We start from the raw sequence: 27037 nt of genomic DNA on the forward strand, positions 1-27037 counted from the left end.
GGCCATTGAAAATTTGAAATATCGTGTGAACGTGATGTATTTGACAAAGCAATGTTCTTCTTACATGTAACTGTTACAGAAATATCACATCAGAGGAAGATGACAACAAAATGTTCTTTGTTTTTAATTCTTCGTATACAAAAGAAATTTCACTTTGAAAAACATGTCGTCGACATGGTTTTACTCTCTTTTTTCATGTACTAAGAGATTGATAACCATCTTCCCGGTTCTGTCTTCGGTATATCACGGCGGCCATTAGAACCACTACCGCCACCAAAACCGTCACAGCCAAAAATGCTAACACGTTCACGCTTCCCACAGGTGCCTACAAGGAAGTTGGCGTATATTAACGTCAGTAAAGTAATCACATGGCACAATATCTCCGAGATTCAGTACCTAGTGGGTTTTACCTGAAAAAGATTAGGCAAGGATAGCTCTGGTTCAGGCAACTGCTGAGCAACGAGGATGTAAAAGAGTCCCATAACTCCCGTATGACCAACGGCACTACTGTAATTAAACTCCATATTCAGTGTCTCTCCGTAGCTCACTTTAACTGGATCAGCTGGATAACAAGACGTCATTCCTACAATGTAACCAGCTTCGTTTCCAGGTTTAACTCCATTGCCATACTTGGCCATCGAAGTACATATTCCTTCACCGTTCTGATCAACAACACAATAGTCTCTCAATTCAATATACAAATGTGTTTTCAATCTTTTCGATTTTTGCACTAGCCTAAAGTAAATCAGATTTAGTTACCTCACGGTATAGAGCAGCACCAATACCACCCGCATGTTGGTGAGCTACACCGTAGACAATATACCCATTAAATGGCATCACTAAGCTCTTCTTCTTAACATCAATGCATCCATCACCATTAGTTTTGCACGGTTCCACATCGTATTCCACCTAAAAAAACACACAAAGACCCTAAAATTGTTAGAGAATGAAGTCATGTAACAGAATTAAGCAAAATATGAAAGTTCTTACTGACTTTGCAAAAATGTTCTTGGCTATCTCCTACTGATTTTTTCCAAGAATCTGTAACATCGAAAATATAAATTTTAGCGGGCAAAACCGTGTTGTCCCAATCAACCCATCTCAAGGTATACTTCAAATACAGATCTCTTGTCTTCTCCCCATTGTCAAATCCACTTTTCACCCGACATTGAGTCTTATCGTAGCAGCAGTATAAACCTCCTTTGTATCCTGGTCTTATAGCACGACCATACGAATCAGTGGTTACATTATAGAGATCACAAAGACATTCTATGCATCCTTTCTTGTCTTCCACACCTCTCGTGTCGATTGCGTGAACGTTAAGAAGCCATTTGAATTCATAGCCATCAGGTCTTTCCTCAGGGTTATCGATTTCAATGGCGTAAGGATCAGGAACATACGTAGAGGTATTGCGGGTTTCAGATCCTGACCCAAAGTAATGTCTGAGTACTGAACTCCTGCACAACCCTCCGTTTTTGACAAGAATAATATCCGATGATGTCGAATCAAGATTGCTTTTGGGGTCTTGCCTTTGAAACCCGTGATTCCGAAACATTTCTTGCTGTGGAAGCTTAGCACCTTTACGCACATAGTAAGGTTCGACAACCCAGTGGTGCAGATATGTCTCGTGTAGAGGGACGGGGTTGCCCGCTTCATCAACCACTTCAGCATCGAAACTTTTGAGGCCGATATGCCCTCTTGGGAAGTCCATATCGAATAAGTAAGAATCTGACACTGATCCTGGACTCATCACTAGTTTTGGTGATAAAAAGACTGCAGATTTTATCTTTTTCTCGGTCCGTAGGAAGCCTTGGCTCAGTGATGCGAGCAGAGCAAGAAGTAAGAACAAGATCAGCGATCTCATGTGGTAACGAGCCATATTATCTCCTGTTTCAAGATCATATATATAGAGACAGATAAGGAATGTGACTTTAGCTGGTAAAAATCATAACCAAAGGGAAACATAACTTCGTTTGATTTTATAGGAACCAAAACTAACAAACCCACTTGAACCCTAATTCAGCCTTTATTTAGCACATGGTTTCTTAATTATAAATCCAAAATTTTAAAACTTTCAAGCAGCCCATATGTCATATCATCCTGAGGTATAATCAAATTTCGAAAAACCCATAACAGAGAGAATAAAAGATCCCAAAATTTGCGAAACCAATCACAGAAGAAGAAGAATAAAAAAAGATTTAAAAGCACATAATTCAATTGCGAAAACAAAACACAAAAGAAACAAAGATGATAAATAAAGAGAGATAGAGAGAGAGAGAGGGGTTTACGTGGGTTACGAATTCGGATGAACAGAGATGGCTTTCCCGCTTGTAAATGAATGAATGAAGTGTGCCCAGCCAATGAAGAAGAAACGATTGGGGAGTTATCTCTATTTATTTATCGTGTGAATTACGAATTGCCCCATATAAGCGCAGAGATGTAAGCTTCTCTATTATCTGCCACGTGTAAAACCACTGACGTCCTCACTCTCGTCACAGACCCGGTTTTGTTTTTTTTTTTCTTTCAGTTCTCTTACAAAAAGATATTACAAATATAAAATAAAATGTGGGGACATGGTTCATAGGCGACCGAAGCAAAAAAAAGAAAAAAGATGACCATATAAAATAAAATGATAGAATGGGTGTTGTTGTTACTTAAAAAGATAGGATTTGTGTTCTTGGTTCTCCTTTAGTAGCAGTTTCAGTTTTTGGATTTTCGATGTTTGTGTATTGGAATTGTACTTGTTCTTATCCAATTTGTTTCCGTTTTTGTTTCTCAAGGTCTTGAACTAATTTAGTTAGGAATATAAAATGAGAATATTATTAGATCTGTCTTATTAGGCCATATTTATCGGTAGATCACCCCATGTGATCTAAGCCCATATTAAAATCAAATTTAATGAACAGTGGCTATAAGATCGGTCCAAGATCAGTTCTTGTCCTGATCTAACGCTGACGTGTCACACGGAAAAGTTCGGTTTCAATTTTTTTTTTCTTTCACATTTCTTTTTCTTCGACATTTCTTTTTCTTCTTCTCTTGCAAATGGCGACAAGGCGAAAAGGCGAGCAATTTGTGTTCCGGATCTTACCGTCGTCTCCTCTGTCTCGTTCCGGCCATTGAATCACCCAGTCGACCGATCTCCTTGTCTCCTCGTCTCCTTGTTTCGTCGTGTCCACCGATTCTCGTCGTATCCTCTCTCTCCTCTGTCCCCCGAAGTCAAGAGATCTCCTCTGTGTCGCCAAGCTTAAGAACTCGTCGTCTTCTCTGTCTCCTCTGTCTCGTCGGGTTAATAGACAAGGTAATCTCCTCTGTCTCGTCGTCTTCTCTGTCTCAGAGGTTGAATTTGGTCTAAGGAGTGAATTAGTGATGAAGTGGGGATGAGATTTTTGGTGGCTTTAGCTACAAGTATGCAAGTAAGATTAGTCTTTGATCAAATCTGTATTTGTTGTTGCTCTAGGGATTGGTTTTGATTAGGTTTGTTTGCTGAAGACCTTTAGGGTTGATTCTGATGATATAAAATGGGGATTTGGTGAAATAATTTCAGACATAGATGCAACAGTTTCGTTGGTGTTCTAAGAAGAAGATGCCTTCTATTTCATTGGAATCTAGTTAATAAAGAAGCATTGATAGAGTTTTATGAGGATGAGTGGGTGTAAGATGTTTTATCTCTGATTTTGGAATAATGGTTATGTGCAGGCGCAGTTGGCAAAGCTCCCGAAGAATCTTTTGGCGAAAGCTTCTCTGACTAAGGCCACTGGACAAGTATGTATGTGTTATGGTGTAGAAGAATCAAGAATGTATAAAATAAATAATGACTTGTGTGTCTTATGGCATTTCTCATTTTCTTTAAAGGCGTTGGCGCAGCTTCCTCAAGTGATTTCATCTCTGGACGCTCATATAGAAAGTGGATTGCACAGGTTTGGATTTTCTTTGACTTGCAAGAACTACCCTATTTTTTGAACAGCATCCAATTTAAATCATTCAAAACTTGTATCAACTGGAGTTTGACTCTAATAGATAGCTTCAAGACTTCAAAACCATTGACTGAGAAATGTGATGAGAGAATACTCCCTTTAATAATGAAGAATACTCGTGTTCTAATTTTGAAGGCTTTTCTTGTCTCAACACAGCGGTGTTCATTTGAACACAGTAACTCAGTTACTTGAAAACATGGAAAGCACACACCTGTATTATTACCATACTGGCTCTGTTTGGGAGTATGATTTTATCTCTGAATTAAGTATCTTGTTTCTTCTGATCACTTGGATCTGTACAACATTCTTAGTCGGCATTATGATATCCTGGCCTCTGATCTAGGTTAGTCTTGTTTCAGGTCTCTGATTAGGTTAGCCTTGTTTCGGAATAGCGGGTATAAGATGCTTCTTCAAGGAGGGGAAACACCTAACGATGAGAAAGATTCTAACCAAACAGAGTCGCAAAATAGAGCTGGTAATTCAGATAGGAATCATGGACCTCATAGTTTCGTAAACCAGAATCATCATAATCCATGGAACATGGAAGGACGGGCAATGACAGCTTTAAATTCATTTGGTCAGAATGCAAGATCAAGAACAACAACAACATCTACCCCAGGCTGGTCTCGAAGAGTTCAACATCAGCAAGCAGTTATAGAGCCTGCAATGATCAATGAGAAAAGAAAAACTCTCTCGGAGCTGTTTTTATCTCTGATTCTCTTCCGGTTTGGGAGTATGGTTTTATCTCTGATTCTCTTAAATGTTGTGGAGGAAGTAAGAGAATCTGCTTCTGCTGTGTCGCATTGTGTAACTTTATTTTATTTATTATGTGATTATGAAACATTGAAACTTGATTGATATTTGCTTAACACTGAACTATGTGGTTCACTTTATTATATACAATGTGTATTGAACATAATGATACTTCGATACATCTTTCACCTTCATAACGAGTTCTAAAAAGCCAACATAAAAATTGTAATATGTTTAAGAATATTAATAAACATTATATTATTAAATAGTATTAAATATTCTTAAATTATTTATTAAACATTAATCTATGTATTTATTAATCCATATATTTTTATGAATTTTAGTAAAGTTTTATAAGTTTGCAATTAAAATGTTATTTTATAAATTTTTATAATTGTAATATGTTTAAAAATATTAATAAACATTATATTATTAAATAGTATTAAACATTCTTAAATTATTTATTAAACATTAATCTATGTATTTATTAAACATTTTAAAATTTCTATAAGAATATTATATTATTAAATCTTAAGATCTTATACATGTTCCCCAATAACTTACTTCTTAACAAAAGTTCTTAAGAACTGATCTTACATTATTTTTACAATATTTCTCCCCTAAGAACACCCTTACCTGATCCCCCTATAAACATGCCCTTATCATTGTCACTTTTTTCTTTTTCTTTTCCCACCTGCCATATATCTATTGTCAAATAACTTTTATACTCTTCATCTTTTTTATCGAATTTTTTTTTCTTTGTTTCTCAGACATAAACAATCAAAACTTTCTCTTTTCTCATAACTCTCGATTTTTCTCTTTCTACCGACTTTTCATCTTCTCCTTTTTCAATATGAAATTGCTATCTGAATCTCTCACTTTTCTGAGTTCTCCTGCATGTAATGATGGATTTCATCATGCAGTCAGTTATACTATGGTCGAATCCCCCGACTGCTCCGCCTCCATCCGTCATGGCCGGAAAAATATCTGAGACGAGTTCCAGAGTTGAGACCTCTGTCTGATTCGCTTGCCTCCTCCGTAGCATGCAATACCACTAGGTCTAGTTCCAGAATTCTTATATCGGACAATAGGTAAGCAAAATTGTAGGTCTGCAGATTCGGTGGACCAGGTCCAGTCGACCAGGTTTTTGTCCATCCCTATTATGCCTTTCGTTCTCTTGAGTGGACTATATCTGTTTGGTCATGCGTTCTGTGTCCATTGATAACAATAAAACTTGTCCACACTGCAGGTCTGCAAATCCGGTGTCTGGTGGACCAGATCCAGCAGACCAATTTTTTGTCCACCACTATCAAACTTGTCTACACTGCATGATCCGGTGTCTGGTGGATTAGATCCAGCCTACCAGGTTTTTGTCCACCACTATTATATCCTTCTTTCTCATGAGTTGGACCATATCCGTTTGGTCATGTATTTTGTGTCTATTGCTAACAAAAAACGTGTCCACACTGCAGGTCTGCAAATCCAGTGGACCACATCCAACAACCAAGGTTTTTGTCCACCATTATTATGTCCTTCATCTCTTGAGTGGACCACATCCAACAGCCAATGTTTTTGTCCACCACTATTATGTCCTTCATCTCTTGAGTAGACCACACTCAAGGTTTGGTCTGACGATTTGTGTCCACTGCTAACAAAAAAAAAAAGTGTCCACACTACTATAACTTGTATATTGAAAGAGAAATGTGTTTCATATGACATAAATAAAAGGAGAACAACAAAGGCCAATTTAAGTATTAAGTTATGGATTATAAATACAGGACATCAAATTGTGGACCAAAAATTTAGATGAGAAAGAGAATTATGTCTATAGCCAATGTTGTCCACCGCAGAAACTGTAAGATCTTATACCAAACAATTAGGACCGGACCCGCGCTACAGCACGGGGGAATGTTCACAAATACATGGATTGGTATATGTTATATTTTATTTCACGATCAATATAATATATATTTTTGTAATGAGTTTGGACATTGGATAAAATAATATTAGGAAAAAGAGAGCAAATGATAATACACTGGGTTTTGATAAAATAAAATAAAAAGAGATAAAATTCTAACATTATCATGAATTTAGATAAAATAAAATAATGAATAAATTGTATTAATTTTTTAAATAGATACAGGAAAATATTGTGTAAGTAATTAAGTTTGATTCAAAAAAAAAGATTATATAAACATAAAATATTCTCGGGATAAATTTTTTACATGTTCTGACCCGTTGCAAAATTACATACATGTTCTGACATTAGAATATATGTAACCCACAATACATAAAAAAATAGTCTCTAGATTCCTTACCAATGATATCTACAAAAACACATATTGATTTAGGAACATAATAAATGGATTCTTGCAAAAAAAAAAATACATATAAACTTACATATAAACTAATGAAAACGGATATGATAAATAACAAAAATACAAATATAAGCTTATTGTTTCCAAGTTATTTTTTGGTGTGTTGCTTATGTTATTGGAAGAATGACAGCCATTTGGAAAGCTTAATCGAGAAATGAAGCAAATAATATGTGGAAGGTATAATGAGTTTAACCTAGATGACTAACATGTATTTATAGAGAGTCGTATAATTGTTACTCGATTAAGTTAGATTTAATGGTATATTCTCCTAATTTTTGAAATATTAACCATATTTAATTCGGTAATCAAATCTTAGAAGGAAATATATTTGGGCTTTGTTAATTTAGGATAGTAATTAATAAGATTTACGGTATCTAAATCAATTAGATGACTAAAAATTAGGTACAGTTTCTAAGGAAATATCTTTGTAACTAAATGATATTTCTATAATTCAAAATTGCATAGTAAATATTCCGATTGTACTTCTATAATTTTAAAATACCATAATTATAGTTTCCGAAATTGAAGCTTTGTCGACTAACATAATACTAATTGTTTGCTAGTTTCCTAAATTACAGGAACCAAAAATATTTTAGTTTCCTAAAAACGATTTTCTGTTTTCATAAATTTTGGGTAGTTATTATTATTCGTAAATTTAGAAGATAAAATATACACTAATTAGCAAATTTTGTTAGTTTCCTAAATTGAAGGAACGACCAATATTCTCATAGTTAGTTTCTTTTTGTTTTAATTACATTTCCAAATCATTACCCGATAACCCAATCTTAAAGAAGTGGATATTTATGACCCGGATCCGTTTTGTTAATTTCGGGTTATTTTGCCAATTTTGAACCGACCCGAAAACAATTTTGTACTTCTCTTTTACTTATATAGGGATTAAAGAATAGTTTTTTCTCATTTTTTATTATAGGGATAAATTTATCTTTTTATTTATGTCACAAAGATGAAAAATGGCAGTTCTCACAAGAAAAACTATAAACTGGCATTTCTAACAACTTTTTTTTTAAATGGCATTTCTGGCCAAATATATAATTTTTATAAATTTTAAATAATATATTATGTACTGTATATAAAATAAAAAAATTTTAGAATCTTAACTAGTATTATCCCCACAAATGGTATGATACAATTTTGAGTCTCTTATTTTTTAAAAGATAGTTTTTTGAAATTAAAATTATTTAAATGGAATAGAAGTAGTATACATGTTTAAACATTTCAAATTTTATAAAAATTGGAACTCATTGCATTTAATTATTTTTTAAACATAAAACATATTAAAATAAAAGTACAATTCATAAATGGGGAAAATGATTAATTGTAATATTGAGTTGCGCCAAATTTTCCCTAAATATTCTCAACCAAATCATTTTGCAACTGTTTATGTTTTTCTCTATCACGAATGTTCATTATACTGGCGACACTTAAAAGCCTGGTTGTTGGAAACGTGAAATCCACTTCTGAAATTCTGTTGGACTCTAATTATGTGAATTCGGATGGATCAAACTGAGTATACCCATCTAGTTGGTTTATGTTTTGAAATTTAAGTGTTTACCTAAACTACAACAACCACACATTAAACATTATCACGATTAAGTGTATAAATCCTAATGATCGTATTGAAGCGACTAGTATGAAAGGATTTGGAACAAAGACAACAACGAATATAATCTTTGTTATACACTTTATATGCAGACCATTGAAAAATTGTGTGAATGTGATGTATTTGACAAAGCAAAGTTCTTCTTACACGTAACTGTTGTTACAGATAATATCACATCAGACGGAAGATGACAACGAAATGTTCTTAATTTTTAATTCTTCGTATACAAACAAAATTCACTTTGAAAAACATGTCGTCGACATGGTTTTACTCTTTTTCTTCATGTAGTAAGAGAATGGTAACCATCTTCCCGGTTCTGTCTCTGGTATGTCACGGCGGCTATTAGAACCACTACCGCCACCAACACCGTCACAGCCAAAAATGCTAAAACGCTCACGCTTCCCGCATGTGCCTACAAGGAAGTTGGCGTATACTAACGTCAGTAAAGTAATCACATGGCACAATATATATCTCCGAGATTCAGTACCGAGTGGGTTATACCTGAAAAAGATTAGGCAAGGAGAGCTCTGGTTCAGGCAACTGCTGAGCAACGAGGATGTAAAAGAGTCCCATAACTCCGGTATGACCAACGGCACTACTGTAATTAACCTCCAAAGTCAATGTCTCTCCATAGCTCACTTTCACTGGAGCAGCAGGATAACATGACGTCATTCCTACAATGTAACCAGCTTCGTTTCCAGGTTCAACTCCATTGCCATACTTGGCCATCGAAGTACATATTCCTTCACCATTCTGATTCACAAACGAAAGAGTCTCAATTCAATGAAAATGTTTAAACCTTTTCGTTTTTGCAGTAGCTTAAACTAAACCAGTATTAGTTACCTCTCGGTACAGAGCAGCACCTACACCACCAGCATGTTGGTGAGCTACGCCGTAGACAATATACCCATTAAATGGCATCATGAAGCTGTTTTTCTTAACATCAATGCATCCATCGCCATTGGTTTTGCACGGTTCCACATCGTATTCCACCTGAAAAAGCACACAAAGACCCTATTAATATTGTTAGAGAATGAAGTCAGAAGTAACAGAGCTAAGCAAATAGGAAAGTGCTAACTGACATGGCAAATATGTTCTTGGCTATCTGTAACGTCGAGAATATAAATTGTAGCAGGCAAAACCGTGTAGTCCCAATCAACCCATTTCACAGTATACTTCAAATACAGATTTATTTTTTTCTCTCCATTGCCAAATCCGCTTTTCACCCGACACTGAGTCTTATCGTAGCAGCAGTGTAAACCTCCTTTGTATCCGGGTCTTAAAGCACGACCGTACTCATTAACGGTTACATTATAGAGATCACAATGACATTCTGTGCATCCTGTCTTGTCCTCCACACATCTGGTGTCTATAGCGTGAATGTTGAGAAGCCATTTGAATTCATAACCATCAGGTCTCTCCTCAGGATTATCGATTTCAACAGCGTAAGGATCAGGAACATACGTCGAGGTTTTGCGGGTTTCAGATCCTAAACCAAAGTAGTGTCTGAGCACTGAACTCCTGCACAACCCTCCGTTTTTAACAAGAATAATATCCGAAGATCTCGAATCAAGATTGGTTTGTGGATCTTGCTGTGAGAATCCGTGATTCGCAAACATTTCTCGCTGTGGAAGCTTAGAACCTTTACGCACATAATACGGTTGGACAGCCCAGTGGTGGAGATATGTCTCATGTAGAGGGACGGGTTTGCCCGCTTCATCAACTACTTCAGCATCGAAACTTTTAAGACCGATATGCCCTCTTGGGAAATCTATGTCGAATAAGTAAGGATCTGACACTGATCCTAAACTCATCACCAGTTTTGGTGAGAGAAAGACTGCAGATTTTATCTTATTCTTGGTCCCTAGGAAGCCTTGGCTCGGTGATGCGAACAGAGCAAGAACTAAGAACAGCAAGATCAGCGATGACATGTGGTAACGAGCCATATTATCTCCTGTTTCAAGATTATAACATATGGGATAAATATATCTCTCAAACTCGAAACCTAACTTGGTTTGATTTTATAGGAACCAAAACTAACAAACCCACTTGAACCCTGATTTAAGCAGAACAAGATTATATCTAGTACATGGTTTCTTAAATTGGTTTGTTAAATTTACAAAATTTCCAGCAGCTAATATTTCATATCATCCTGAGGTATAATCAAAATTCGAAAACCCAAACATAGAGGATCAAAAGATACCAAAATCAAGAAATTGAGAAACCAATCACAGAAGTAGAAAACAAAAAAAGGTTTCAAAAGCACATAATTCAATTGCGAAATCAAAAGCACAGAGAAACAAAGAGAGAGGGGTTTACGTACGTGGGTACGAATTCGGATGAACAGAGCTAGCTTTCCCGCTTGCAATGAAGAAGTGTGTGCCCCCAGGCAATGAAGAAGAAAACGATTGGAGAGTTTTCTCTATTTATTTATCATCTTAATTACGAATATGCCCCATAAGCGCAGAGACGTAATGAGAGACGAGCTTCGCTATTACCTGACACGTGTAACCACTGACGTCCTCACTCTCGTCACAAACTCCAGGTTTTGCTTTTCATCTTTCAACTCTCTTTGACCATATCCATTTAGTAATTTTATATGAATATCTTAAATTTTTATTTTTAATTAATTTAAATATAATTTAATTAGATGTTTTAAAAGTGAACAAATATGTTTTTAAGGAGGTGTTATTGGATTGTGGTTTTTAAAGGAGTTTGATGTATTTAAGAATCAGGTGTTATTCAATTGGGTATTTTTAAAAATCCATTAAAATCTAGTGTTATTCAATATCTACTGGATTTTGTGTGATTTTGGATTTCAACGTACTTTGCTTCTAAAATATGAACAAACACAATACCACACTTTTCTCAATCATTTCATTTTCTTCTCCTCTTTTTAGATTGATCTCTAGCCTTTGATATATTATTGTTTGATTTTTTTTCTCAATCCTTTTATATAATCACACTTATTCATCAGATATGTATTATTTTTGAGAATTTTTTTTTTGTGTTCTTTAACTTTTTTTTCTGGGTTCATGATCTATAACTTTTTTTTTTGGTTTATGATATAATCACACTTTTTTTTTTCTGGGTTCAATCTCTGTTTCCTCCTCCTCAAACCCTTTGTATATAATCACACTTATTCATCAGATCTGTGTTTTTTTGTATTCTTTAATTTTTTTTTTCTGGGTTCATGACATCTGGGTTCTTTAATTACACCAAAAATCTGGATTGAAAACAAATACAGTTTAATTCAAGTTTTCTATGACATGTATAAAAGTCTGGGTGTTATTAATTTAATATAACTTTGGTGTATAACACAGTTTATGGATATATATATATTTTTCTAACAATAATTTTTTAAAAAATCTATAACAATCACCAAAAATACATTATCAATGACTTTCAAATCCAACTTATATGCATTATAAAATCCACACAAATGCATTAGACTTTTAAATCCACTAATGTCCTAGGTTAATTAAAATCTATTAAAATCCTTAATCCAATAACACCCCCTAAATAAACATTTTAATTTCTTTCATTTTGACATATTTCTCGCTATTGGTGTACTTTTTGGACTATTTTTACATTATTCACATAAATTTTAGACAACTTTACATTTACACTTGTAACAATAAGATAACCAAAGAAAGAAAATTAACTATAATTTGGATCATACAATTTTAATTAATAGTTTCGATCTGATGGTTTACATTTAATCTAATAAATTGTTTTTTTTTCCTATTCTCTCTCTTTCGATATTAGAGTGTTTTTTTGTTGTTTCTCTTTCTCTATTATCTCTTTTCTTTCTATATAAGTTGTATAGCTTTTTTAGATCTGGGAATTTTTTTTTTTTTATGTGGAACAAGTGTTGTCTACAAAATTTTAAGTTATTCAGTTATCCCTGAAGACCCAACAACAAATCGCCTCCACTCCGACAAGCTCTTCCACTCCGACTCCGACAACTTTCTCCGTTTTGATTTTCATCAGAGTTAACAAAACAAGAATAGTGTTGGAGAAGGTGGATGTGCTTTTTAGATTTATGTTTCATTTGCATCTTTCATGTATTACTCAAAGCCCAAAGAAAGAGTTTTGCAATGAAAAAGGTTAAAATGATTAGTTACAGACCTCAACTTGAAAATATTTCTTTTATGAAATGGATATGGCTAAAAAGAGTAGATTTGTACTTCTTGGATATCTACATGGATTGCATTTCTTGGATAACCACATTAATTACACTTCTTGATTATTTTTAATGTTACCTATAGTCTATAGATCACAAGATAACCACATGGATTACACTTCTTGGATAACCATTTTTTTTGCCACAAATTTTGGTTGAGCGAATGATATATCATTTCTTAAACATTTGCATTTCTAGATAAGATAGCATTAATTGACAAATTTACCTCAATTTTCCATGAATGTATTTCATTGCTACACAAAAATGTGCAGGCAATTTGTATTTTAAGTTTATGCTAGATGCTTAAATAGTGAACAAAATCGTCAATTAAATCAAAAAATGTTTTACTATGGATTGTTGTAATGGAAAAATATGTGTTGATATCTAGAACGAACTCTACTATACACTTGTTTTGATATCTTATGATCTGATGAACATTAAAAAATAGTTTAAAAAAAATGTTTTGCAGTTGATATTTAGTATCAAACATAGTTATATGGATAACCTAAGCAACACTAATAACAAGTGGATAGATAAATTATGGATAAGTTTCCATGGATTTATTCAAAACAAAGTAAATTATTATAAGGTTAGTCTCTTTTCCACCACTTATTCGGAATGTGCAGCCATGGAAACCTGAAACATTCAACATCTACAAATGCTTTCTTTTGCTTTGATACCTTTGGACATAAGCACATGCTTTCTTCTGCTCTAATATTATTTAGTTTAGTTTGATCTCTACAAATGTTTACCGTGTGTACAAGATAGCATGGATACTATTGGTGTTTTGTTCATTCATATTCCATAAGTGAAGCTGGTCAATAATCCACATATTGACTTGAAGCCATCCTTTATAAGCAACTCACTAGTTGGGAGAAAGAAACACAATCTACACACAAATTTCTATAGACTACTCAAGCACATCCACTAAACTATGACCATGTGGTCATTAACCCCTAGAAATAACTGAATTTAGAAAATTAAATACAACTTTGTTTTGTTGTCTTAAGAAAAGAAATCTCAATACTGCTCGTATTAGCGGCAGATGCCGCCGTAAATTGACCAAGCATTGGTGATGTTAGTAGCGGCTGCCGCCGTGGATTGACCAAGTAATCCGATCAAATAGCTTATTAGGTTTGATTTGATTCCATAGTAAGAAACCTCTCCGCCATGTCCGCACTTACAAGTCCAAAAAATGTTCTCGCAAATTTCAGAAGTAGTGTTGTAAACAGAAAGAAAAGCAGCTCCCGATCTCAAAGGCTTACTGATGATGAACCTGGCGGCTCTTCATCTACCGGTATTAGATCTTATGGCGGCGATCCCACAGTGTCGGTGACGTTCTCACATGTGTTATTGCCATTCGTAAAACCCCTAGAAACTGAATAGAGGAGAGAAAGAGAGATAAAGAGAAACGATGAAGATGTTTTTTCTCTCTTATGAACTCAACAATTCAAAAAGATGAGCTACAAGAAGAAAGATACAAAAGCAGAGCAAGGTGATGATTGTTGTAGAGAGAGAAACGATAAAGAAGAATAAAGAAAAAGAATATGTATTTGTTTGATGTTTAAAAAAATCAAATATAAATATATATACAAACGAGGTTGGGTCTAGAAAGTAAAGAGAGAGAGTGAGTTAAAGGGAAGGAAAAGAAAAGAGAGAGAGTTGAAATGTGTTTGATTTGGTGAGAGAGTAATATGTAATTTTGAAGAGGAAAAGCATAGTAGTAGTAGAAAGTGGATGTGAATATTATTATAGTTTGAGAAAGTAAGTGTAGATGCAATTTTCTAAATATTTTATCCACTTTTTAAAACATTTATAATTAAATACTATTAAAATTAATTATAAAAAAATCTGAAGACACCCATGGAGATGGTCTTATCAAAAGATATTTTACTGTATAATAGTATATAATTGTGGGGTGATGGTGGTTCATAGGCGATCTTAAAAAAGAAACAAAAAAATGATGACCATATAAAATTAAAAATGATAGGATGGAGGGGTGTTGTTATTAAAAAGATAGGATTGGTGTTGTTGGTTTCTCCTTTAGTGTCTGGCTGTTATCAGCTTCAGTTTCAGTTCTGTCGTACATTTTCGATGTTTGTGTAATTGAGTTGTACTTATTTATCCAATTTGTTTCGGTTTTTTGTTTCTCTAATTGTCTTGAACTAGTTTGTTTAATTTGGTTTGTTTGTTTTGATTTTGTATATGTCATTTACTTTTCCACAACCCATCCAAATATTTAATAAACCTTAATTCTAATGTCATATTAGTGATAGCTCATCAGGTAGCTCAAATGAGAATGATAGCCGTACATATATTACTGAAAGAGTTTTATTTCTTTTGAGGTGGCCGGATATAACAATAACCAATCACATTCACACGACACAAAATATAAACTTGTAGTTTATAAATGGAATGTAGTTGAATAAGGAAGCCACGAAGGGGTATTAAACCAAAGAATGTGAGAGGATTTAATAGAATGTTGAATTCTATCATTCAGTTAGACATTTATAAATTTCCTATATTTTTTTTTTAATTAAGACATTGAAATATCGTGTGAATGTGATGTCTTTGACAAAACCAAGTACAACATTGTTTGAGAAATAACATCACATAGAGGAAGATGACAACAAAATAATATTTTTATATTTGATTTTTGATAGTCGACATAGTTTTTCGTAGTGATTTTTATCTAAGATAATGTGATTTTTCGTAGTCGACATGGTTTTACTCTTTCTCCATGTACTAAGAGATTGGTAACCATCTTCCCGGTTCTTTCTTCTGTATATCACGGCGGCTATTAGAACCACTACCACCACCAACACCGTCACAGCCAAAAATGCTAACACGCTCACGCTTCCGGCAGGTGCCTACAAGGAAGAGGCATATATATTAATGTCAGTAAAGTAATCACATGGCACCCAAACAGTATATGTATTGAAAACGGTTTGACCTAAACTGAAATTCAGTACCGGATGGGTAAACGGGTTACCTGAAAAAGATTAGGCAAGGAGAGCTCTGGTTCAGGCAACTGCTGAGCAACAAAGATGTGAAAGAGTCCCATAACTCCGGTATAACCAACAGCACTATTGTAGTTAACCTCCAAAGTCAATGTCTCTCCATAGCTCACTTTCAAAGTCAATGTCCCCGGCAACGACGATATGTTGACACTGGAACCAAGATCACACAAAGATCTAGCAAACCTCTCATTGAAGATTGTACAATCAAGAACAAAACTACTTGGATCAGGAAGCTTTTTTGGGATCTTGTTTTGAATGATGGCACTGACTTGGGCTGAAATCATCATCACTCCTTGCTCAGCATTCAAATCCTTGACATATCTCCTAAGCATTAGAGAAGTCTTAACTACATCAACCAATGGCAACTCAATAACAAGCTTGTCCATCATAGCCTTGCACTTAGCATCATCAATCCCTGCTTAGACTTCCTTGGGTTCTTGGGAAAAGGAACTCTAGGCTTGTACACTCTCTCAGCAACTGGAATTGGAGCTTTCGTAACCTCCTTCTCGGTCTCGACGTTGCATCGGTCGATGCTATCTCGCAAAGTCACCTCTTCTACGATCACTGAAGGTTGCGTCGATCGATGCGTAGCAGCTGCATCGGTCGATGCTGGTTCCGGATCGTCGAACTCATCATCCTCATCGATCAAATCCTGCAACTCTTGGGATCTCTGCTTCTGCTCAGCTTCAGACTGTAACTGCTTACCACTCCTTAAGGTCACAGCATTACAGGAGTGCTTAGGGTTGGATTCAGTTCTTGATGGCAAGTATCTTTCTTGTCTCTTCACAGCTCCAGCAGTTTGTGCAACTTGGCTCTCCAGCTTCTTAACTTGAACATTCAATGAGTCAAACTTGCCAGTAAGCTCACTGTAGACATTGTCAATCTTCCCATTGAATGTTACTGTCAATTGCTCTTGTCCCTGAAGAATCTGCTCAAGCATTGCTTCCATCCTACTCTCAGTTGTCTTAGGAGGAGGAGATTGGTAAGAGGAGTTGCCATAGGTCCTGGTGTAACCACTGCTCTGCTGCTGCTTCTGATAGTCTTGCTTAGGAATGTAGCCTGTAGAATTAGACTGATAGTTATTGCGCTGGTTGTTTCCACTGAAAGGCCTGTTGCCTTGCTGATTTCCAAACTTTTGGCCTTGATTACCATACACAAAGTTGACATCTTCTTCTACATTCTGCTGCTCTGGCTCAAAAACTTCAACATCTTCAGCAAAGTGGACTGACTTCTTTCCAACAAGAAGGTTATGCATTGTATCCAGCTTGGCATTCACTGTAGCAAACTGATTTGAATCATACCCTTCATATGCTCTTTTCCGCTCTAAGTCTGCATTCTTAGTACTGTTACTTGATGCTAGCCTTTCAATCAACTTTTCAGCGTCATCTGGGTACCTTGTCTTGAAGTTCCCATCACTAGCAGCATCCAAAGCCATCTGATACCTCCAGTCAATCCCGCTAAAGAAGATACTGATCAATTGCACCTCTGAAAACCCATGATGCGGACAATCTCTCTGGTATGCTTTAAATCTTACCCAAGCAGCTTTGTAAGATTCAGTTGGTCCTTGTCTAAAGGTGGAGAGCTTGATCCTCAGCTCATCAGACATGGCATCATCATAGAAGTAATTCAAGAATGCCACCTTGATGTCATGCCAGGTTGTCAGAGATCCTGGTTTCAGCTGCCTTAGCCATTGAGAAGCTTCCCCACCAAGAGAGTAGGAAAAAAGCTTGCAGTAGAGGTAGTCTTCAGTGACTCCATTAGCCTTGATGCTAGTGACAATGTCCTCAAAGTGTTCAATGTGATCTAGAGGCTTCTCATTTGGCAAGTTCTGGAATGGCCTTTGTCCAACAAGAGCGAAGTAGGCAGGCTTCAGCTCAAAATCATTCCTTGGGAATGGAGGAGGAACAATAGCGGAGCGGTTCTCATAGAATAAGTCTGGTCTGTTGAAGTCCGCAAGAGTCTTGACAAGCTCTCCATTGTTGTCCCGTCTAGGCTGAACAATCTGCTGGTCATTGCCACCCAAATCTGCACCATTCGCACCAGCTTTGGCATTGCGTCGACCGATGCCAGCATTGCATCGATCGATGCCGTCCTGGTTGCGTCGATCGATGCCGACGTTGCATCGATCGATGTCATCTGCATTCACACCAACCACGACAAGTTCTTCTTGAATAACTCGCCCATCAGCATCAAGTTTTTGGCCTTGTTTGTTGCGCACATGACCCTCTTGATCTCTCAAACTCCAGCCTCATCAGGTCTCAGTATGATAGGGTTGACCATCTTTGCTGATTTGGCTGCTTTGGTGTTTTCACGCTCTAGTTGTTCTAACTCTTGGTTTGTAAGCTTAACAACTGGACCAGTAGGATCTTAGCATCAATGCATCCATCGCCATTGGTTTTGCACGGTTCCACATCGTATTCCACCTAAAAAAGCATACAGGACCCTAAAATTGTTAGAGAATGAAGTCATGTAACAGAATTAAGCAAAATATGAATGTTCTTACTGACTTTGCAAATATGTTCTTGGCTATCTCCTACTGATTTTTTCCAAGAATCTGTAACATCGAGAATATAAATTATAGCGAGCAAAACCGTGTTGTCCCAATCAACCCATTTCACAGTATACTTTAAATACAGGTTTCTTGTTTTCTCCCCATTGTCAAATCCACTTTTCACCAGACATTGAGTTTTATCATAGCAGCAGTATGCACCTCCTTTGTATTCAGGGTTTATAGCACGACCATACGCATCAGTGGTTATATTATAGAGATCACAAAGACATTCTATGCATCCTTTCTTGTCTTCCACACCTCTCGTAAGCTTCTCTATTGTCGGACACGTGTCCTCACTCTCGTCACAAACCCGGTTTTATTTTTTCTTTCACTTCTCTTACGAAAAGATATTATAAAAGAGTTAACTACGAAAAGAAAGAAAAAAATGACCATATAAAATAAAAGAGTTAATTATGAAATAATCATTTTTTCTGAAGGATATTGTTTGAGAAGGACTTTTTTGTCCGTGATTATGGATTTAAGCTTTTTTTTCTACAGAATGACGAAACTGCCCTGCTCACAAAAAACGATCAACTCACTTTTTTCTCGCTTCGAATGTCTGTTCCTCTCGCCTCACTCAAAATCAGAAAAAAAAAAAAAAAATCAGATTTTGAGCTGCTCCGCAAAGAAGATTATCTTTTGTACTTTTGCCCATGCTGGAAAAATCTTGAGAGGATTTAGCTATGTCCCTGTGTTTGTTCTTTCTCTCCTTTACTAAGTTGACGAATCTTGATTCTCTCTCGTCACCATGCCATTTGGGAAGAAACTTCATAAGAGTGCCGATGATGAGATCCGGTGATAGTCATGTTTTTTTTTTATGGTGGTGAGATCTTTACTTAAGAACGACAACTTAGTGCCACGACGATGATGGTGATAAATTATCAATCACAAACATGTAGTTTTGAAATTCACTTTATATTTGAAGATGAGTTGGAAATTTTTATTCACTTAGAATTTAGATTTAGATTATCCCTTTGGGTTCAATATCATCCCCTTAGAGTTTAGATTCATTTATTCAAAACACAATCAATTGAATATCTTGGGTTTATCGGAGTAAATGTTTTGTGAAATGGCGGTGATGAAATCCAGTGACAACGACGGTTTAAATGTGAAGATGAATTAGAATTTTTAATTGGTACCCTTGGGTTCAATAGTTAGTATCCTATTAGGGTTTAGTTTTCTATATTAAAAATCAAGGGTTATCGCCGGAAAATCAGATTGTGTATAGAGAAGCACCGTATGAACCAAAAAAAATTCAGAGAAACACCGTCGTTGTCGAGAGAGAAAACAAAAAGGTGATATAGAAGGCAGGATAAAAATGTCATTTTAGATCAGTAAAAAGACCTAATTCTGAGAGTATAGATAATAACGCTATTTTGAAAGTTTTGGGCCAACAAATGTCCATCTAGACAATAACCACAAAATAAAATGATAGGATGGGTGTTGTTGTTACTTAAAAAGATATGATTGGTATTGTTGGTTTCTCCTTTAGTATCAATTTCAGTTTTTGGATTTTCTCGATGTTTGTGTATTGAATTGTACTTATTCTTATCCAATTTGTTTCCGTTTTTGTTTCTCTAAGTCTTGAACTAATTTAGTTAGGTTTGTTTCTTTTGATTTTTGTATATGTAATTTGCTTTTCCACAACCCATCCAAATAAACCTTAACTTACATTACATAATAACCTTTAACTCTGATGTCATATTAGTGTTAGACCTAAGTAACTTACACCCGTGAAGGATTGTCACACATTATATATATATATATGGCCGAAAGAATTTTATTTCTCTTGAGGTGAAATTATTCTAACAATATTCAATCATATTCACATGACAAGAAGAAAAAAAACTTGTAGTTGAATAAGGAAGCAATGAAGAGTTATTGAAACAAATTAAGAATGTGAGAGGATTTAATAGAATGTTGAATTCTATTATTTAGACGTTTTATAATTTTTTGTTGTTGTTAATTATTCTATTTATTTCGTTAGACCATTGAAATATTGTATGAATGTGATGTCTTTGACAAAGCCGAGTACTAAATGTTTCAGAATGTAACATCACATAAGAGGAAGATGACAACAAAATATTCTTTTATTTTTGATTAATGGTAGTCGACATGGTTTTATTCCTTTTGCAGGTACTAAAAAGAGATTGATAACTATCTTCCCGGCTCTGTCTCCGGTATATCACGGCAGCTATTAGGACCACTACCGCCACCACGGCCAAATATGCTAAAATGGTCACGCTTCCTCCTACAAGGAAGAGGCATATATTAATTACTAACGTCACTAAAGTAATCACATGGCAATATCTCCCAAACAGTATGTTTTATGTATTGAAACCGCTTTGATTCAAACAAATATTAAGTACCGTGTAGTACCTGAAAAAGATCAAGCAAGGAGCTCTTTGGTTCAGGCAACTGCTGAGCAACGAGGAGGCAAAAGAGTCCCATAACTCCGGTATGACCAACGGCACTACTGTAATTAAACTCCATAGTCAATGTCTCACCATAGCTCACTTTCACTGGATCAGCAGGATAACATGACGTCATTCCAACAATGTAACCAGCTTCGTTTCCAGGTTCAACTCCATCCCCATACTTGGCCATCGAAGTACATATTCCTTCACCGCTCTGATATCCACAAACACAAAAGTCGTCTCAATTCAATACAAAAATGTTTAAACCTTTTTTCGATTTTGCAGTAGCTTAAACTAAACCAGTATTAGTTACCTCTCGGTACAGAGCAGCACCTACACCACCAGCATGTTGGTGAGCTACGGCGTAGATAATATACCCACTAAATGGCATCATTAAGCTCTTTTTCTTAACATCAATGCATCCATCGCCATTGGTTTTTTTGCACGGTTCCACAACGTATTCCACCTGAAAAAGCACACAAAAACCCTAATATTGTTAGAGAATGAAGTCAGAAGTAACAGAGCTAAGCAAATAGGAAAGTTCTAACTGACATGGCAATTATGTTTTAGGCTATCTCCTCCTATTGATGATCCCTCTGATTTTTTCCAAGAATCTGTAACATCGAGAAAATAAATTTTAGCGGGCATAACCGTGTTGTCCCAATCAACCCATTTCACAGTGTACTTCAAATACAGATTTCTTTGTTTCTCTCCATTGCCAAATCCGCTTTTCACCCGACACTGAGTCTTATCGTAGCAGCAGTGTAAACCTCCTTTGTATCCCGGTTTTATAGTACGACCGTACTCATCAACGGTTACGTTATACAGATCACAAAGACATTCTATGCATCCTTTCCTGTCTTCTACACCTCTGGTGTCTATAGCGTGAATGTTGAGAAGCCATTTGAATTCATAACCATCAGGTATCTCCTCAGGATTATCGATTTCAACAGCGTAAGGATCAGGAACATACGTCGAGGTTTTGCGGGTTTCAGATCCTAAACCAAAGTAATGTCTGAGTGTTACACCCCTGCACAGCCCTCCGTTTTTAACAATAATAATATCCGACGATCTCGAATCAAGATTGGTTTCGGGGTCTTGCCGAGAAAATCCATGGTTCCTAAACATTTCTTGCTGCGGAAGCTTAGAAGAACCTTTACGCGCATAGTAAGGTTGGACAAGCCAGTGGTGGAGATATGTCTCATGTAGAGGGACGGGTTTGCCCACTTCATCAACCACTTCAGCATCGAAACCTTTGATGCCGATATGCCCTCTTGGGAAATCGATGTCGAATAAGCGCGGATCCGAGACTGATCCTGGACTCATCACCAGTTTTGGTGAAAAAAAGACTGCAGATTTTATCTTATTCTTAGTCCCTGAGAAGCCTTGGCTCGGTGATGCGAACAGAGCAAAAACTAAGAACAAGATCAGCGATCTCATGTGGCAACGAGCCATTAATTATCTCCTGTTTCAAGAGCATACGGAATGCGATTTAGCTAATAAACATCATAAACATATGGGATAAAATATATCTCAATCTCGAAACCTAACTTGGTTTGATTTTTATAGGAACCAAAACTAACAAACCCACTTGAACCAACCAAAACCAAGAAACTGAGAAACAAATCACAGCAGAAAAAAAAAAGAAAAAAAAGAAAAAAGGTTTCAAAAGCACAGAGAAACAAACAAAGAGAGAGGGGTTTACGTGGGTACGAACTTGGATGAACTTGTAAATGAATGAAGAAATGTGCACTGCCAACCCAATGAAGAAGAAACGATTGGGGAGTTATCTCTATTTATTTATCATGTGAATTACGAATCGCCACAGTCAAGGTTTTATTTCTCATGTGAATTACGAAGAGACGTAATAACTAATAAGGAGACGAGCTTCGCTATATATCTGACACGTGTAACCACTGACACTCTCGTCACAGTCAAGGTTTTGTTTTTCATCTTTCAACTCCCTTTGACCATCTTCATTAGTAATTTTGATTCTCTGTGCATATCTTAAATTTTTATCTTTTAATTAATTTTATATAATTTAATTATAGATGTATTAAAAGTGAACAAATATGTCTTTAAGTAAACATTTTAAATATTTTTATCCACTTTTTAAAACATTTATAATTATATACTATTAACATTAATTATAAAAAAAATCTGAAGACACCCATATAAAATTACTAATGGAGATGGTCTTATCAAAAGATATTAGTACTGTATAATATACAATGTGGGGAGATGGTGGTTCATAGGCGACCGAAGCAAAAAAAACAAGACAATATAAAAAAAAAAAAATGATAGGATGGATGGGTGTTGTTAGTAAAAAGATAGGATTGGTGTTGTTGGTTTCTCCTCTAGTGTCACGCTGTTGTTGCTTCAGTTTCAGTTCCCTCTGAGAATTTCGATGTTTGTGTAATTGAGTTGTACTTATTTATCCAATTTGTTTCGTTTTTTTTTGTTTCTCTAATTGTCTTCAACTAGTTTAGTTTGTTTTGTTTATGTTTTGATTTTGTATATGTCAATTACTTTTCCACAACCCATCCAAATATTTAATAAACCTTAATTCTATTTAATAAACCTTATTAGTGATAGCCGTACATATATTACCGAAAGAGTTTTATTTCATTTGAGGTGGCCGGATCTAACAATAATCAATCACATTTTCACACGACCAAAAAAAATAAACTTGTATTTTATAAACGGAATGTACTTGAATAAGGAAGCCACACAGGGGTATTAAACCAAAGAATGTCAAGAGGATTTAATAGAATGTTGAATTCTATCATTCAGTTAGACATTTATAAATTTCTTTCTTCTTTTTTTTTTTTTTGAATTTAATGTTAAATTATATTTAAAAGAAAAAATATGTTATTACAACTAGTGCATTATTTGCATAGAATTTTGGACTGAATTAAACAGTAGAAAGAAAACTTAAAATAAAACTAAATATGAGATTGTAGCCACACTTGGAAAGCCTCATCAAATTGTCGGTCTTCCAAGCGACCAATAGATTAAAGCTGATCTCGAATTTGTTTATCAATCCGCCCAACCAAACTTGTAGCAGAAGTCGACGAATCTCCATGTCTTCTTCCATTACGTTCTCGCCAGACGGTATACACCACCATTTGAAAGACATACATAATGAGAAAATCCGCTACACAGTAATGTTGAGGATAAGAGATATGAGCAATCAAGGTAGACCAATCAGTGGTGTAACTTGCCTTGAACAAGCCCTTAGCAAGAGCTGACCACACGCCAGATACAAAACTACAGGAGAAAAAAAGATGATCACGAGTTTCTAATGTAGAGTTGCAAAAACCACAAGTCCCCTGCAGCCCCACCATTCCACGCAACCATTTGAGCCCCTGTTGAAAATCGATCATGAACAGCCAACCACACACAAAAGGAGAATTTGGGTGTACCATGAGTAAACCAAACCCCTTATGCCATGCTGCTGTACTTGTTGTTGTTCGAATATGGTTCCAAGTATCCTTTGTTGAGAACTTTGGTCTAATAACATCATTCTTCCCTCACCATAGCGTTTTATCATCTGCCTCCAGGCGCGTGTCTCTCCGAGAGTACATAGCATGTTCCACTGCGTTAAGCTGTTCCCCACGGTGTCTTCGTCGTCAACGGTGAGCCCACGCTTCACCAAAGAACACTGCCGGTTTATTTCCATATCAACAACCCTTTTTCACCAACCACTTCAACAAGCCGGCCAATGTCCGACCATCGATCATACCAAAAAATATATTCTTCTCATTTCCCAGTTCTACCTTACAGAAATTATTAGCCATACCAATATACCTTAAAGATATATTCTTCTCATTTCCCAGGTATTTAAGAAGCTTTTTCCAGATTCAAGTATCCTTAAAATTGAAAATCAAATAATTGAAAATCTTTGGTCATTCGGAACTCCCAGGTATTTAAGAAGCTTTTTCCATATTCAAGTATCCTTAACTGACCAAAATGATGCCTCTTTCAACAAGTTTGTGTGGACCCATTGTACCCACAAAAAGTTATCCTTACAACTATCCGCCAAATCAACTTCAGACAGCTTATAAATTTCCTTTTTTTTTTTTTTTAATTAAGACATTGTAATATCGTGTGAATGTGATGTCTTTGACAAAACCAAATACAAAAATGTTTGAGAAATAATATCACATAAGAGAAAGATGACAACAAAATAATCTTTTATTTTTTATTTTTCGACATAGTTTTACTCTCTTTTCATGTACTAAGAGCATGTGCATTGGTCCGTCCTTGGTCCTTCCTACATAATTAAAAGGATTAATTTAAATCGAAATCATAGAAATATGAAAGATATGTTCCTACAAACGGGACATTTTTTATGTGTCCCTCACAACACGTGTCTTCCTGTAATAGGTTGATTATTTCTCTTCCTCCTCTCTCTCTTTCTCGACGGAGAGACTGCAAAATCAAGAGATTACTCTAAAACATCGAGAGATTAAAGCACGACCGTACTCATCAACTGTTACATTATACAGATCACACCGACATTCTAAGCATCCTCTCTTGTCTTTCACACCTCTGGTGTCTATTGCGTGAACGTTAAGATGCCATTTGAATTCATAGCCGTCAGGTCTTTCCTCAAGATTGTCGATTTCAATAGCGTAAGGATCAGGAATATACGAGGAGGTATGGCGGGTTTCAGATGCTGACCCAAAGTAATATATGAGTGTACTCATGCACAACCCTCCGTTTTTAACAATAATAATATCCGATGATGTCGTATCAAGATTGCTTCCGAGATTCCTAAACATTTCTTCACGTGGAAGCTTAGAAGAACCTTTACGCGCATAGTAAGGATAGACATTCCAATGGTGGAGATATGTCTCGTGTAGAGGGACGGGTTTGCCCGCTTCGTTAACTAATTCAGCATCGAAACCTTTGAGGCCGATATGCACTCTTGGGAATTCAATGTCGAAGAAGTAAGAATTTGAAACTGATCCTGGACTCATCACCAGTTTTGGTGAGAAAAAGACTTCAGATTTTATCTTTGTCTCCGTACCTAAAAAGCCTTGGCTCGGTGATATGGTTAATACGAGCAGAGCAAGAACTAAGAACAAGATCAGGGGTCTCATGTGGTAACGAGCCATTAGCTCCTGTTTGCAAGATCATATAAAATAGAGTGGTAAGTAAAACATGGGATAAAGTATCTCGAACTCTCTAAACCTAACTTTTTAGGAATCAAACTATCAAAACCACTTGAACCCTAAGGTAATTAGGAGATACATGGTTGCTTGTATATATAAAAACCCAAAATTTAAAAACTTTCCAGCGACCCATGACTCAAAATACATGTAAATGGGAAGCTAGTATTTCAAATCATCCTGAAGTAAAATTAAAACTCGGACACGAAAAAACAGAATTGAAACCCCTGGTTTCAGACCATCCATAAAACATAAACATAGACACATAATATGACTTTTTAAAATTCGAACGTATCCACTCGGAACAATCTTTCCAACCAAAACCCAAAAAAAAACTTGACCGTGAAATCAATCACAAGGAAACAAAGATAGAAACAAAGATGAGAAATAAAATAGAGGTTTACGTGCCTGGGTACGAAACGGACAAAAACAGAGAAGACTTTCCCGCTTGTAATGAATGAAGTGTCTCTCGCCTAATGAAGAAGAAGAACGAATTCGAGAGTTCTTTCTATTTATTATATCATGCAAGTATTACGAATGGTGCTTAATAATCACAGAGAAAGTCAGCTGTTACCTAACACGTGTACTAACAAGTAACAAGTGATCATGTGCTCACGTCGTCACAGACCCTAGACCCGGGGTTCATTTTCCACTTTCAACTGTTATTGTGGTACCAGAAGATATTTATAATGTGTGATGGTTAATATCGTTTATGAGTAGGAGTTCCCATCGGTCCAGAACTAGAAGTGAACTCAAAACCAACGACCGAAAAAATAAAATAAAAAAAGACAGGAAAATTAAAATATCAGATGTCGTCCAATTCTGATTGGTTATTACTTCCACGCTTTTCTTTTTTCTCTTTTTAGTTTCCACGTTACCGTTATATTGGTTTCCCATATATGTATATTTATCCAATCAAATCTCCCAATCCCAAAGTGAGAACAGAACACCATTAATTGC

General features: G+C 35.8%; 3 protein-coding genes and 2 long non-coding RNA genes across 5 annotated transcripts; all 5 read right to left on the reverse strand.

Moving 5' to 3' along the window:
- Positions 1 to 12: 12 nt before the first annotated feature.
- On the reverse strand, positions 13 to 2664 carry LOC104739202 (uncharacterized). The gene is made up of 5 exons (XM_010459479.3): positions 2289 to 2664; positions 995 to 1887; positions 760 to 909; positions 411 to 662; positions 13 to 325 (listed from the first exon to the last, which is right to left on the reverse strand). The coding sequence occupies exons 2-5, from the start codon at positions 1877 to 1879 to the stop codon at positions 194 to 196; spliced, it is 1419 nt and encodes a 472-aa protein (XP_010457781.1). The 5' UTR covers positions 1880 to 1887; positions 2289 to 2664; the 3' UTR covers positions 13 to 193.
- A 6166-nt stretch (positions 2665 to 8830) lies between these two features.
- LOC104739234 (uncharacterized) lies at positions 8831 to 11295 on the reverse strand. Its single transcript, XM_010459521.3, has 5 exons — positions 11050 to 11295; positions 9809 to 10680; positions 9570 to 9719; positions 9228 to 9479; positions 8831 to 9138 (listed from the first exon to the last, which is right to left on the reverse strand). The coding sequence occupies exons 2-5, from the start codon at positions 10670 to 10672 to the stop codon at positions 9007 to 9009; spliced, it is 1398 nt and encodes a 465-aa protein (XP_010457823.2). The 5' UTR covers positions 10673 to 10680; positions 11050 to 11295; the 3' UTR covers positions 8831 to 9006.
- Positions 11296 to 15521: 4226 nt separating this feature from the next.
- Positions 15522 to 22725, reverse strand: LOC104756879 (uncharacterized). The gene is made up of 5 exons (XM_087470785.1): positions 22606 to 22725; positions 21453 to 22365; positions 21214 to 21366; positions 20863 to 21114; positions 15522 to 15782 (listed from the first exon to the last, which is right to left on the reverse strand). The coding sequence occupies exons 2-5, from the start codon at positions 22353 to 22355 to the stop codon at positions 15522 to 15524; spliced, it is 1569 nt and encodes a 522-aa protein (XP_087326911.1). The 5' UTR covers positions 22356 to 22365; positions 22606 to 22725.
- LOC147949310 (uncharacterized) lies at positions 18298 to 18549 on the reverse strand. The gene is made up of 2 exons (XR_015571396.1): positions 18440 to 18549; positions 18298 to 18355 (listed from the first exon to the last, which is right to left on the reverse strand). It is a non-coding gene; the product is annotated as an uncharacterized LOC147949310 (long non-coding RNA).
- A 2352-nt stretch (positions 22726 to 25077) lies between the features above and the next one.
- Positions 25078 to 26587, reverse strand: LOC109129564 (uncharacterized). The gene is made up of 2 exons (XR_015571397.1): positions 26486 to 26587; positions 25078 to 26029 (listed from the first exon to the last, which is right to left on the reverse strand). It is a non-coding gene; the product is annotated as an uncharacterized LOC109129564 (long non-coding RNA).
- Positions 26588 to 27037: the final 450 nt, after the last annotated feature.

This window comes from Camelina sativa, chromosome 2 (genome assembly GCF_030686135.1).
Source record: "Camelina sativa cultivar CO46 ecotype springtype chromosome 2, ASM3068613v1".
Classification (NCBI taxonomy): domain Eukaryota; kingdom Viridiplantae; phylum Streptophyta; class Magnoliopsida; order Brassicales; family Brassicaceae; genus Camelina; species Camelina sativa.